Source organism: Crinia signifera, chromosome 3 (genome assembly GCF_055691185.1).
Source record: "Crinia signifera chromosome 3, ASM5569118v1, whole genome shotgun sequence".
Lineage (NCBI taxonomy): Eukaryota > Metazoa > Chordata > Amphibia > Anura > Myobatrachidae > Crinia > Crinia signifera.
In genome coordinates, this window is record NC_139219.1 from 7957331 (window position 1) to 7970107 (window position 12777).

The 12777-nt window shown below is 45.7% G+C and overlaps 1 protein-coding gene across 14 annotated transcripts in view; it reads left to right on the forward strand.

The window, feature by feature from the left end:
* CCDC88A (coiled-coil and HOOK domain protein 88A) overlaps nt 1-12777 on the forward strand; it is a 178333-nt gene that overhangs the window by 54919 nt on the left and 110637 nt on the right. For all 14 annotated transcript variants that reach the window (XR_014471551.1, XM_083175194.1, XM_083175192.1 and 11 more), the window contains exon 3: nt 1546-1654. Coding sequence is in view for 13 of the 14 variants with exons in the window: in XM_083175194.1 (XP_083031320.1) it covers nt 1546-1654 (109 nt within the window). In the remaining variant the exon portion in view is untranslated. The remainder of the gene's footprint in view (nt 1-1545; nt 1655-12777) is intronic.

Sequence of the window (12777 nt, forward strand, 5' to 3'; positions counted from 1 at the left end):
TGCATATGAAGAAGCCGCCACTGAGGGAGTGTGGTTATGTGACATTAGTTTGCTTGGAACCCTCCACACCCCAAAACGGGCTCTGGGCATAGGGTGCCTGGCTGGTGTCCTTGCAGACTGCAAATCAAAATATCCTGCTGTAATGAACAAGTCCTTTGTGCAGTGCTAGTAGAATAAAGCTGCTTTTCTTCCCATTTCATGCTCCTATAATTCCACCTGCGCTTGTCTGTCAGAAGAGAATATTTTCATTTCAATTAATGGAGAAATATATGTAAATATATAATTGGTTTGCAGACTCAGCATTTTATATGCTAAATGTAACAAAACCATCACTGAATTCTAAAGGACCAGAAACCTCTATGTCATCGCAAATAGGATCTAGTGGGACAGCGTGGACAGTAACTGTTCACCCAGTGGGCATAGTATCAGGGGGAAATAGGATCGGAGGCTGCTAAAGAGCTGGATTTGGGAGCAGAGTGGTTGTAGTTTAGGAGAACGCCTGGCAGAGCGAGTTCTAGCCGGGAGCAACCTGGGAGAAATCTGTCATAGGAGGTGGTTATCAATGAAGATGCAGACATGGCCGTTCAGAATGTAGTGACCTGGTCAGAGATGTGTGAGAGAGACTTGCTGGAGAGGGCTTGGAAGGTGATAATGGGAAGTGTGGAGTCTCCCCCAGGGGCTATGGGGAACCGTGTACCGGATTACAGAGCGGTGTAGTGGTAAGGGATGATCATTCTGACTGCAGCCTCTGGGACAGATTGTAGCGGGGATAAGACTGTATGCGGAGAACTCCAATATACTAGATATGGTAGACTGGCGCTCGGGCACCTGGGATTTAAAGGAACAAGATCAATCAGTGGTCATCTGCAAGAGGTGGTACCGGAGACTTACTATACGCATATAGTGGGTACACACGCTGTGATTTTGCTTGTGATTTGGAATCAAATCGGGATTGAATGGTACGCAAAATGTATTAGAATTTTACTATCTAGTACAGATCTGACAAGACCATTATTCTATTCGATTTATACTACACGGAGCACACATTGGCATCAAATCTGCAGTTGATGCCCATATGATTTTCTATTTGATTTTCCATTCTATTTTGCTTCTATAAACAAAATCGAAAATAAAAATAGTGCAAATCTCACCGTGTGTACCCCTATTGTAGTGCATTTCAATATTTTCCATTTGATTTACTCCTCGGTTTACTATACCTATAAGATGCACTCAGGATAGCAAAGTTAAGACGTCTGTGCTTCAGCATGATCTTCCCACTGCAGTGGGTTCCGCTGCATAGTGGCCGCAGGAGCCGGGTTGTAGTGTACTGCGCGCTGCGAATTTGTACTTTAGTCACAATCATTACAGTGTAAATTCACATGGTGTTGTGTGGCGCATAAAGGGAATGTGTAATGTAGGCACTGGCAAATATTAGGGTGAAGGAGTGGGGAAAGATTTATATATTTTATTTGTTTCTGCTGTCTATATAAACATAATTTTCTATAACGCTAAATGACACATACTCTGTCTCGTCTTCTGTTTCAGAAATCCCAAAGCTGATAATCAAAGAATATACAGAAAGATCAATAATGACTCTTCCCTTAGGATACAGAACTTGTCCGTTCTGGTAAAACAAATCAAGTCCTACTACCAGGTACGGTATTTCCTTCTATACAACGTCTTCGGTTCTGTTTGCCGATCTAGACGCGTTCTATCCGGTATATCACTCATGGTCGAATGCTTCTAGTTAGATGTTTAAAATAGATCAACAGTAACGGAAGATAGACGCAATCGTTAGGACGAAGGGAACGTGATTGACAGGTTGACATAAGTTATTCACGTTTTGTTGGTGGTTGGTCAACATGGACACCGTATAATGAACTGTGTCCCCTCACACTTTTTTATAATCTAACGCTATGCCAACTTGGATGGTGAAGTATGAAGCAAGTCGGTCTAAAGCAAAAAATTATGAAAAACTTGCGACTGACGATCACATTTCCGCCAACCGAACGCTTTCTTCTATCTGCGGTTACTGTGGATCTAGGCGCTGTCCATTATCATTCGGCACATCGACCAAGAGCGGCCAACCACATGATTGTCAATATTGAGGCCATCAATCCGTTGTCCGGATACGGATTTCTTCATAAGGGTCATTGGGCTGACCAAATTTAGGTCGACGCATGAAATAGGTCGACATGGCTAAGGTTGACAGGGTTTGCAGGTCGACATGAGTTTTTACATTTTTTTGGCCTGATTGTCATAGTCGACATGGACAAAGTGGATGGTAGGGCATGAAATATCGCCTGTCGGCACATGTCTGCTACAAAAAAAAGGTGAAAAACTCATGTCAGCCTTTTGTCTGTCTTTCTTGCCATTGTTGACCTACAGTAATGCTTGTGTCTACCTTCCAACGCTGTTGACCTAAGCCAAATCAACGTAATTCAGGTGTCGACCCTAGGGCCTAGGGTGCGTGTCGACCTTGATAGGTTGCACCTAATGAGCAGATCCCAAGGGAGCATGTTGTGATTATTTGGCCGTGGATTTCCATCATTTGGACACCATGTGTAATATTACTCCGGAGGCAGATTACGCTGCGCCGTTGTTTACATTAAATAAATGGATCTTGATGGACAGGAAAATATGCGACTGGGAAGTTAAAAACTATAAACCTCAAATCTTGAAAGGGCGTACATGAAAAGCTGGAGGGGAACGATTCATTTCAAAGTTAAATGTATGTTTGCCTGGAATGTGATCAACAAATACCTCCTTTAGGCAGAAGTAGCGTTATATCATTTTCTTCATTAAAAAGTAGTAATTATATATTCTGTTTCCAGATTTGACAAAAAAATACTTTGATAGAATAGTTCTAGGCTTTAGCGAATTGTCTTTCGTTGTTGTTTTTTTTTTTTTAAATGCTTCTTGGAAAACAGTTGTGACGAAATGTGTTCAATTTCTTTTGTGGTTTGGATGTAGGGATTTTAATTAGAGAAGTGTCCTCTAATCAATATTCTGAAAAATAAAATAAAAGGTCAAGTTAATGTTTTTTTTTTTCTCTCTGCTGTATTGATTGGGAATCACTGCGTGTGGAAGGCCCACTGTGTCTCACCCATAGACCTATATAGTAATTGTGTCACAAGCTAGTTCAAGGTCAGAATATGGGAGATATAAAACCAGACAGAAAGTAGACTGGAATTCAGAGCTGATAATCTTGGTGATGGCGGCCTGGGACTAGAAAGCTTTCATGTAAGATCCCGTTGATGTTTGGGCAACCGGAATAACCCCTGCATTAATTAGCCAGGGGGTGATGTGCTTGGCTTGGTTATAACACCATGTGGGATTCACCTTGAATTTAGAGTTGTAAACACGGTTAAACAAAATAATATTTAGCATTTTTTCACATTTTATTTTTTTCATTAATCTTGGAACTAAAATAGTTTTATTTTACAATCTTTACCACTGAGCAACACAACCTACAGCACATGGCCGCCACTCCCTACCTATCTGGGCCCAGGTTCTGCGTTGCACTCTCCTGCCTTCCCTGCCTGGTACAACCAACGTGGTGGCTTTCTATGGACTACGCCAGCTGCAGGCCCTTGAAGCCAGATAGGGCTGTTGTAATAGAAAGTGTCCACCCCTGGGATTGGCTGCCTAGGTGTGATTGGTTCCAATGGGAAGTCACATCGGCTGCTAGGCAGTCCCTCCAGAAGCGTACCAGAAAACATGGTCATGTCTGCTCTATTTCCAAAGTCTCCAGTCATGTGATGTTACCATAGGGTTACTCAGATGTCTGATGTTCATGCAGCTGACCTGAAGATGCGCCTTCAGACACCGCAGCGGATTCAGAAGCCAGCCGCGGGTGTCCATATACATAGTTACATAGTAGGTAAGGCTGAAAAAAGACTTGCGTCCATCTAGTTCAACCTGGTATAGATATCCATTGCTGATTTGGTAGGTTCTGGTATTTTACAGACAAATTATATTTCTTATTTGTACCCATGGATGTTTTTCTCCAGTAAATGTTTGTCCAACTTTGCCTTGAACGCATTTAATGAGCCAGCCGTTACCACCTCTCTGGGAAGAGAGTTCCAGAGTTTGAATGTTCTGACCGTAAAGAGATTCTTTCTACTAGCTGAATGAAATCTTTTTTCTTCTAATCTATACTCATGCCCTCGCGTCCTAGATTCCTTTCTAGTAGAAAATAGGGTGTGTGACAGTTCCTTATATTGGCCCTTGATATACTTGTACATGTTGAGCATGTCCCCCCTTAAACGTCTCTTTTCTAATGTAAATAGTCCCAAATTGCTTAATCTCTCCCCGTAGCTTAAATTCTCCATTCCCCTAATAAGCTTTGTTGCTCGCCTTTGGACTTTTTCTAATTCTATGATGTCCTTTTTATAGTGTGGGGCCCAGAACTGTACTCCGTACTCTAGGTGAGGTCTCACCAATGCTTTATATAGTGGCATAATTACCCATGAGTCCCTAGTTTCCATTCCCCTCTTAATACATGCCAGAATTTTGTTGGCCTTTTTTGCAGCTACATTACAATGGGCACTACATCCTAGATTGCTGTCTATTTGGACTCCTAGATCCTTTTCAAGTATGGAATTACCCAGTTCCTCTCCGCTAAGGTTGTAACTTGCACACTGGTTGTGTCTCCCAAGGTGCATAACCTTACATTTATCTACATTGAACCTCATCTTCCATTTTTTTGCCCACTCATCTAGAATTGCAAGATCATTTTGAAGCATGGTGACATCTTCTGATGTGATTTGATTTGAAGTTTTGTATCGTCCGCAAATATGGATACATTGCTGAGTAACCCTATCCCAATATCGTTAATAAAAATGTTAAACAAAATGGGCCCCAAAACCGAACCCTGGGGCACTCCACTTAGTACCGGTATCATATCTGATACGGCACCATTCACAACCACTCTTTGTTCTCTATTACATAGCCAATTCCCTACCCATCTGCAGATATTTTCGCCCAATCCTAGGTTCTCCATTTTATTAATCAATCTCTTGTGTGGGACAGTATCAAATGCTTTAGCGAAATCTAGGAAAATCACATCTACAGCATTTCCATTATCGAGGTTTTTGCTAACCTCTTCATAGAACCCTAGTAGATTAGTTTGGCATGAACGATTTTTCACGAACCCATGTTGGTTAGTACTGAGTAGACTGTGAGTTTTACATATTGTAGCATGGATGCTGCTTACAAAGAACCAGTTCCTGTGGCTCATTGATTTGTTTTGAATTTAAGCAATTGCACTGCAGATCTCGCTTATATACTGTTGTCACTGTCCTGCCAGAATATGAACTTTTGCCAACGTTGGTTCCACTGGCATATTTTATAATGGGTGCAGTTAGAGCTGGAATAAAGGGGGGGGGGGGCTCTGTATCCCTGGACCCCCCTCTCTAAGGGCCCCCCTGACTAAAGTTGCTCAGAAGCAGTAGTAGTTGCTGGTACAGACCTCTTGCTAAAAAAAAAAAAAGGGGGGGGGGGGCATGTACTGACTATTGCCTGGTGTACTGGGGGGAAGAACAGGTGCTGTCATTAGAGATATGGCACTGTGCCCTCTTGCTGTGTGTGGTTAGGGGCGGGCCCTGCTGTCATAAGTGCTCCGAGACCCTCTAACACTTAATCCATTCCTGTGTACTGTGCTCATGGGCTCCTGAGTCTAGGAGGGTCCAGATCTCACCCGTTGTGCTGCAGACATTAACATGCACATGCCGTTTTCCCAGAGATCTGTGCATGCGAATTACAGACTGATCCCCCAGGTGCCCATATCCTACAGCGCTGCCGGCAGAGAGGAGAGGGCCCGGATGAAGGAGGCTACACACAGGCCTTGTAGGCTTGCCTAAATTGTGCTCCAATCATTTATATGGAATGGCCCCAAAGTTGGTCTGTCCCCCCCATCCCTGTAATGAGAAGTTACAAAGCTTCCCAGAGCTGCTTGTATTATCCCTCGCACTCAAAGTGAAAGAGAAAAAAAAAAGTTTTGTTTGAAATGTATTTGATCTTCCTGATGAAGCTGTCTGTATGGCAGTGTACACATGGGCCCTGATCTGGTCGGCATTTAGCCCCACCCATATGAATGCCCGCCTCCCCCCCCCCTCCCCGCTACGGCGAATTTACCTGGAGAACTGCGAATAAATATTTTGCATAAACATCCAGTCGCCGGCTTGATGGGGCGGGTTCAAAATCATTAGATGGTCGCTGACCGTTTTTTTTTGTAGCGCACGCAAATATAACTCCGCCTCTGCTGACTTAGATTAGCGGCGCCCTGCTCCCAGAACAGGGCGGGCAGCTGACACCCGGTGAAGTCCCCGGAAGGCAGGTGGCCGCCCCCTTTCGCATGTGGACCCACCCAGTGTTTTCGTGGGTATGCCGCTGTACATAAAGATCAGTAATAGTCCCCTGTTCCTGACTGCAGCTTTCCTCTGGTTGGGAACCTGGCAGGGGGTCAGAACACGTGTTTCACCACGTGAAGTCAGTCTGTATACCCTGATATTAGGTAAAATAAAGTATATACTTTAAATTTGTAACCAAATCTATATCCGTAAATGCACTTGTGCCCCAGAAAGGAATATAAGTGGGCTAATTTTTGTTTGGAGTACAGATGGGCTCCAGTCAACCACTAAATACAACATGTTGCCCCAGGCTAGCTTGCTATTAATTTGTAAAAGGCTTGTATACGCATGTAATGTATTTGTTTACCACTTGCAAATGGGTGTAGTATGATATGTCATCATTCATCATGTCAACTTTTAATTATATCGACGTGATCATAATGTCAATGTTGACCATATTGACATTTATCACGTAGACAGTGAGGACGTGTTAGAGTGGCAGATTATCATCCCTGGTGGTCCAGCTCCCCACGGCTGTAGCAGCTCAAGCAGTGTTTTCTGGGTCTGGGTGGTCATGTGACTGTTATGTCCGGGTCACACCTCTGCTGCGCAGCGTTCCAATGAGTACTTTTGCACTATCCCTAATCCCTACCCCCTTACTCTCTCCCTCTAGTGCAGTGATTTTTAACCTTTTTGCCGTAAAACAATCACACTGGTCCCCACAGGTAACAAAAATACCCTTTACATGAAAAGAAGAGTCCAGTAAATAACAGTTGAACTGGTGCTGGTGGCTGTAAACTGGTCTGGGCATCTCTAGATCTGGGGGCACAGTGGTCGAAAAAAACACTGCTCTAGTGCCTAACCCTAACCCGCAATGCTCCCGGTGAGGACAGGCTGGATGTAGGTAACCCTAAGTGGAACCCAGTGCGGTCTTATGCTGCTGCAGCACATCCAATACAAGATCTGGCTGGCTGTGCATTACACGATGCTAATCTTATTATCACTGTTGGAACCCATGGTAACAGGGGCATAAGTTCATCCCAGCCGCCTGGAGGCAAGTTGGAGTTTAGTACCCAGTCCCCTTAATAAGAAAAAGGGGAATACACATGTGGTGTCCGTGAATGTGTAATTATATAGATAGCGCTGTCAGTCACAGGTACCGAAGCCTGCAGGGAACTTACAGGGTTCCGGTTATACTGTGCTCCTTATCCGGATTGATCATAGAATAACTCTAGGTCGACCACTATTGGTTGACAGACAGTAGGTCGACAGGGTTTAAAGGTCGACAGACAATAAGTTGACATGGTCAAAAGGTCGACATGCAATTTTTTTTATACATTTTGAGCCGACGTGCCGATAGGCGGTATTTCCTGCCCTACCATCAACTAGGCGCGTGGTGGGTGAATATAAGTGTGCTGAGTGCAGCGAGCCATGCGAGGGGACGCAGTAGACTTAGTGTCCATGTCGACCTATGTTGACATAGACACCTTGCAATGACTTATAAAGGTGTCGGCCACCCACGCACCTGGGTTACTGGATGGTAACTTACTCAGATTCCCTTCTGGTAACCCCCCTGGGTAGCGAGCTGATGAGATGTGTGCGCACTAGTCAGCAGAAACATGTGAATATCGGTGGCGGGCGCACATGGGTGCTGGGGCAGGCGCCCAACATTTGAATTTCCCCAAAGGCTGATGTATAATGCATGTTTCTAAGGGTTGTAAATGACCAACCACAGCCAACTCCCCCCCCCCCCCCCCCCCCTCCCCATCATTTGTAAACACATGGTTAACTAGGCCCTTGTTGCTCCACTCCCCCTGCCGACACTTGTCACCAGCGGCATCGACAAGTGTGTATGCCCTTGACAATGCCGGCACCAGATATTGATGGTGGCCACCGATGTACTGGTCATTACACAAATAATCATATATGTTTAGGTGCACTTGATGGGGCCGATTCAGACCGAACTGTATATGCCCATGTGCAGACACCCTGTGTGAACGCCTTCGGGGGGTATTTCACTCGCTGAGGTGTTTATAAGGGCAGTGGAGGAGGCAAGCAGGGGTGACATGGTGGACGCAGACGTGGCGTTACCTGCTTAGAGAGGGACGCTGATGTCACATGACGTCAGCGCCCAACCCGTGTTCAGCAATCAGTGGCGGAAAAAAAAGTCAGTTCAGACAGTTATTTCCGAAGGGGTGGGGGTGGGGGGTGGGGGAGGTGACGCTGAACTGGTTCACTAGGCTGCGTGTATACACAGCCCAGCGATCATGTCTGAATCAGGCCTACTGGGACAAAGATATTAATATCCTGAAATATTACAGATATTGGGAAAACATGCGAACTACACACACACACACACACACACACACACACATGCCCATGATTGGCCTTAATGCTACCCCAGGGTTTAGTAATAATTGCATTTTTTTATGCCATTTGAGATGTCCAATAGAGATATCACATAGACTCCGATACATCAAATGTTATATAGTGTATGGGCAACACAATGGCAAAGGGGTTAGTATTCCAGCACTGAGGTCAAGAGTTACAGTTCTGACCAGAGCCCTAGGTTTTTTTTTTTTTTTCAAAACTTTATTTTATTGAAGCGTAAAAGACCATTTGACAAAATAAAGGAGTATCCGGGGCCCTATCTTTGTGGCATTGCAGCAGTCTTGTCGCTTTCTCCGTATGAGATAATAAAAGTTATCCAAGAATTACAAATCTGATCCAGTTCTAATGAAATCACCTCACAAATAAAATGCCGTTCATCCCTATAGTAGATGGCATACTTTCCAATTTATTAACTGAAAAATGTTGGTATTCTCAGGTTTAAGTCCGGGACAATTCAATTCCAACCCCCTTTTATATCCGAGCCCCATGTTAACACACATTAATAACGTGTTAACGGTCGTTTACGCCCAGCGTCTGGTAAAGGTTCACGGATATGTGTGGTAACGCTGTTTATCAGGGATTGGTTTCAAGATGAGGCTCGGGAAAAGAAACCCCCAGTAACTAATTGGATAGCCCCAGGGGATCAATTAGTCTGCAGTCATTTACTGTGTAATTAATATAAATAATTTAATATTAATTTACTCCTAAATCTGTCTTGACTTGTTGAGTTGATTGATGTACTGTATATTGGCATTGTATATCAATCAATAATTACTCAGAAATATAATCTAGATGTTTAAAACGGGATGCAGTTAATTTGCCGGCGGTCGGGATCCCGACACTGGAATCCCGACCGCCGAAATCCCGAAACTTTCTCCCTCTGTGGGTGTCCACGACACCCATAGAGGGAGAATAAAATAGCGTGCCGAGCGTAGCGAGGCACCGGGCCCGCTGCGTGGCGAGCGCAGCGAGCCCGCAAGGGGGGGCGATCCATGTCCCCCCTTGTCAGGATTTCGTCGGTCGGGATTCCAGTGTCGGGATTCGACCGCCGGGATCCCGACCACAGGCAAATCGTATCGGATCCGTTTAAAACCAGTCAGGGCTTCTGAAGCAGATGTGGTTTCCTCAAGGTTTGAATGTAGATTTGATGGCATAATTCTTAAAGTTTTGCAATAAACAGTGTGATATTATTATCCTTTTCCACAAAAAATCCCAGGTCAGACTTTAGCTGGTATTTTTTACGTTAGCCGTTTCCATTGACCAGTATCCGGCTTAGGTGCGATGTTAGATTTTCATGTCGTTGGAAACGGGGTATTAGCTTAGTTGTGTCAGTCTGTGTTATCTACACTCTATCTAATACAGCTTGTGTTACTCAGTCCACAGACTTATATATGCTCCCAATATAAATTCATAGTTCCTCTACCGCCTTTGTGAGCTAGGTTGTATAATAATGAGATTATTGGCCAAATATTATTGTGGGGATACTTTATTAATAAATGTAAAGTAGCCTTGATAGGATATTGCATACTTGCCTACTTCCTTGTAGGCCCAGAGAGGCGACACTCGCTGATGTGCAGTTCGGGGGCAGGCACGGATGCCTATGTGATTAAGCCCCGCCCCCATTTCAGCTAATTGCCTTGATTCGTGGGTCTGCGGAGAGGGAAGGGCTAAAACGACACACATATGCCCCATGTACAGGGAAGAATGAGGCATATCTGTATGTGCTGGGGAGCGTGGGGAAAGCTGCACCCCAGGCACACATCATATACCCTCCAACATCTGAAGGTCAGAAACCAATACACATTCGGGAAGGGGTGTGGCCATGTGCAAAGTAGGCGTGGCCACAGTTAAAGTGGGTGTGGTCACACACCCTTTCCGAATGTGTACTGTGCATTTTTTTTTTCCCAAGAAGACTCCCACCACTCTTAGAAAGTATAACAACTACACCGGAAACTACAACTGTGAAACTACAACTCCCAGAGTCGGAGGAGCTGGCTACAAAAAAAAGGTACTTTCAGTACAGTTAGATTTAGCTGGTGCAGACCATTAAAAACCGGTACTGTAACGGCTAAATCGGTACAGTTGGAGGGTATGACATATGCCCCATGTACAGGGAACAATGAGGCATGTCTGTATGTGCTGGGGAGCGTGGGGAAAGCTGCACCCCAGGCACACATATGCCCCATGTGCAGAAACAATTAGGCATGTGTCTGTACAGTATGTGCTGGGGAGCGTGGGGGAAGCTGCACACATATGCCCCATGTGCAGGAACAATGAGGCATGTGTGTATGTGCTGGGGAGCGTGGGGGGAAGCTGCACACATATGCCCCATGTGCAGGGAACAATGAGGCATGTCTATATGTGCTGGGGAGCGTGGGGGAAGCTGCACACATATGCCCCATGTGCAGGAACAATGAGGCATGTCTATATGTGCTGGGGAGCGTGGGGGAAGCTGCAAACATATGCCCCATGTGCAGGGAACAATGAGACATGTGTGTATGTGCTGGGGACCGTGGGGAAAGCTGCACACATATGCCCCATGTGCAGGGAACAATGAGGCATGTCTGTATGTGCTGGGGAGCGTGGGGAAAGCTGCACACATATGCCCCATGTACAGGGAACAATGAGGCATGTGTGTATGTGCTGGGGAGCGTGGGGAAAGCTGCACACATATGCCCCATGTGCAGGGAACAATGAGGCACTTGTGTATGTGCTGGGGAGCGTGGGGAAAGCTGCACACATATGCCCCATGTACAGGGAACAACGAGGCACGTCTGTATGTGCTGGGGAGCGGGGGGAAAGCTGCACACATATATGCCCCATGTGCAGGAACAATGAGGCATGTGTGTATGTGCTGGGGAGCGTGGGGGAAGCTGCACACATATGCCCCATGTACAGGGAACAACGAGGCACGTCTGTATGTGCTGGGGAGCGGGGGGAAAGCTGCACACATATGCCCCATGTGCATGAACAATGAGACATGTGTGTATGTGCTGGGGAGCGTGGGGGGAAGCTGCACCCCAGGCACACATATGCCCCATGTGCAGGGAACAATGAGGCATGTCTGTATGTGCTGGGGAGCGTGGGGAAAGCTGCACCCCAGGCACACATATGCCCCATGTGCAGGGAACAATGAGGCATGTGTGTATGTGCTGGGGAGCGTGGGGGAAGCTGCACCCCAGGCACCCATATGCCCCATGTGCAGGGAACAATGAGGCATGTCTGTATGTGCTGCACACCAGACGCCTGGAGAGAATAGTGCGTGTATAGGGTTACATACCTACCCATTGCACAGCCTTATTATCCCCGTCCCAGGAACAGATGTTACAGCTGTCACTTCATATGCTATTCCTTTTATCTGTAAATCTGTAATGCTCTGTCCTGAGGCCATGTTTACAGTAGTGGGTTCCAGCAATTTTAAGGTTTTATAAATTGGTCATAAATCCTGTGTAGTAAATGCATTCTGTGTGTGTCTGTGTTTTATTAGCGTTTTCCAATATTACTGGAATGTCTGAGCTGCAAGTAGGGGGAAATAACAATGGCAGCCTTCCCTTCAGGATCAAGAAACGCCATTACTACTGTACCTGGGACTCATTGCAACCTTTGTGCTGGATACCAGGGGATGGCGCGCTGGCGGTAACAAAGAGGACGGCGCTATCTGTACTTGGAGCACAGATTGGGGAAGATACAGTAACTCCAGCTTCTCTTTATCTCTGTTAGCAGAACCTATATTGGTAGGTGCCAGCCGTGTCTGATGGGGGCCACTTCACACGATGAATACTTGCCTTCTCTCCCGGAACGCCCGGTAGACTCCTGGAAATCCGGTGGCTCTCCTGGCCCCCGGGAAATGAACAAAGCAATACAGATCTGGCCCACACCCCCAAGGGTGCATGAAAGTAGGCAGTACAGGGGGTGATGATGCGATAAAACAATGAATTGCGTTGTTTTAGCTCTGCCCCTAGGACAGGCGGTGCACATCAGATGTCTCTGCGTTGTACATTTATGCTTGGGTCTTGCATACCTCATGTAATTG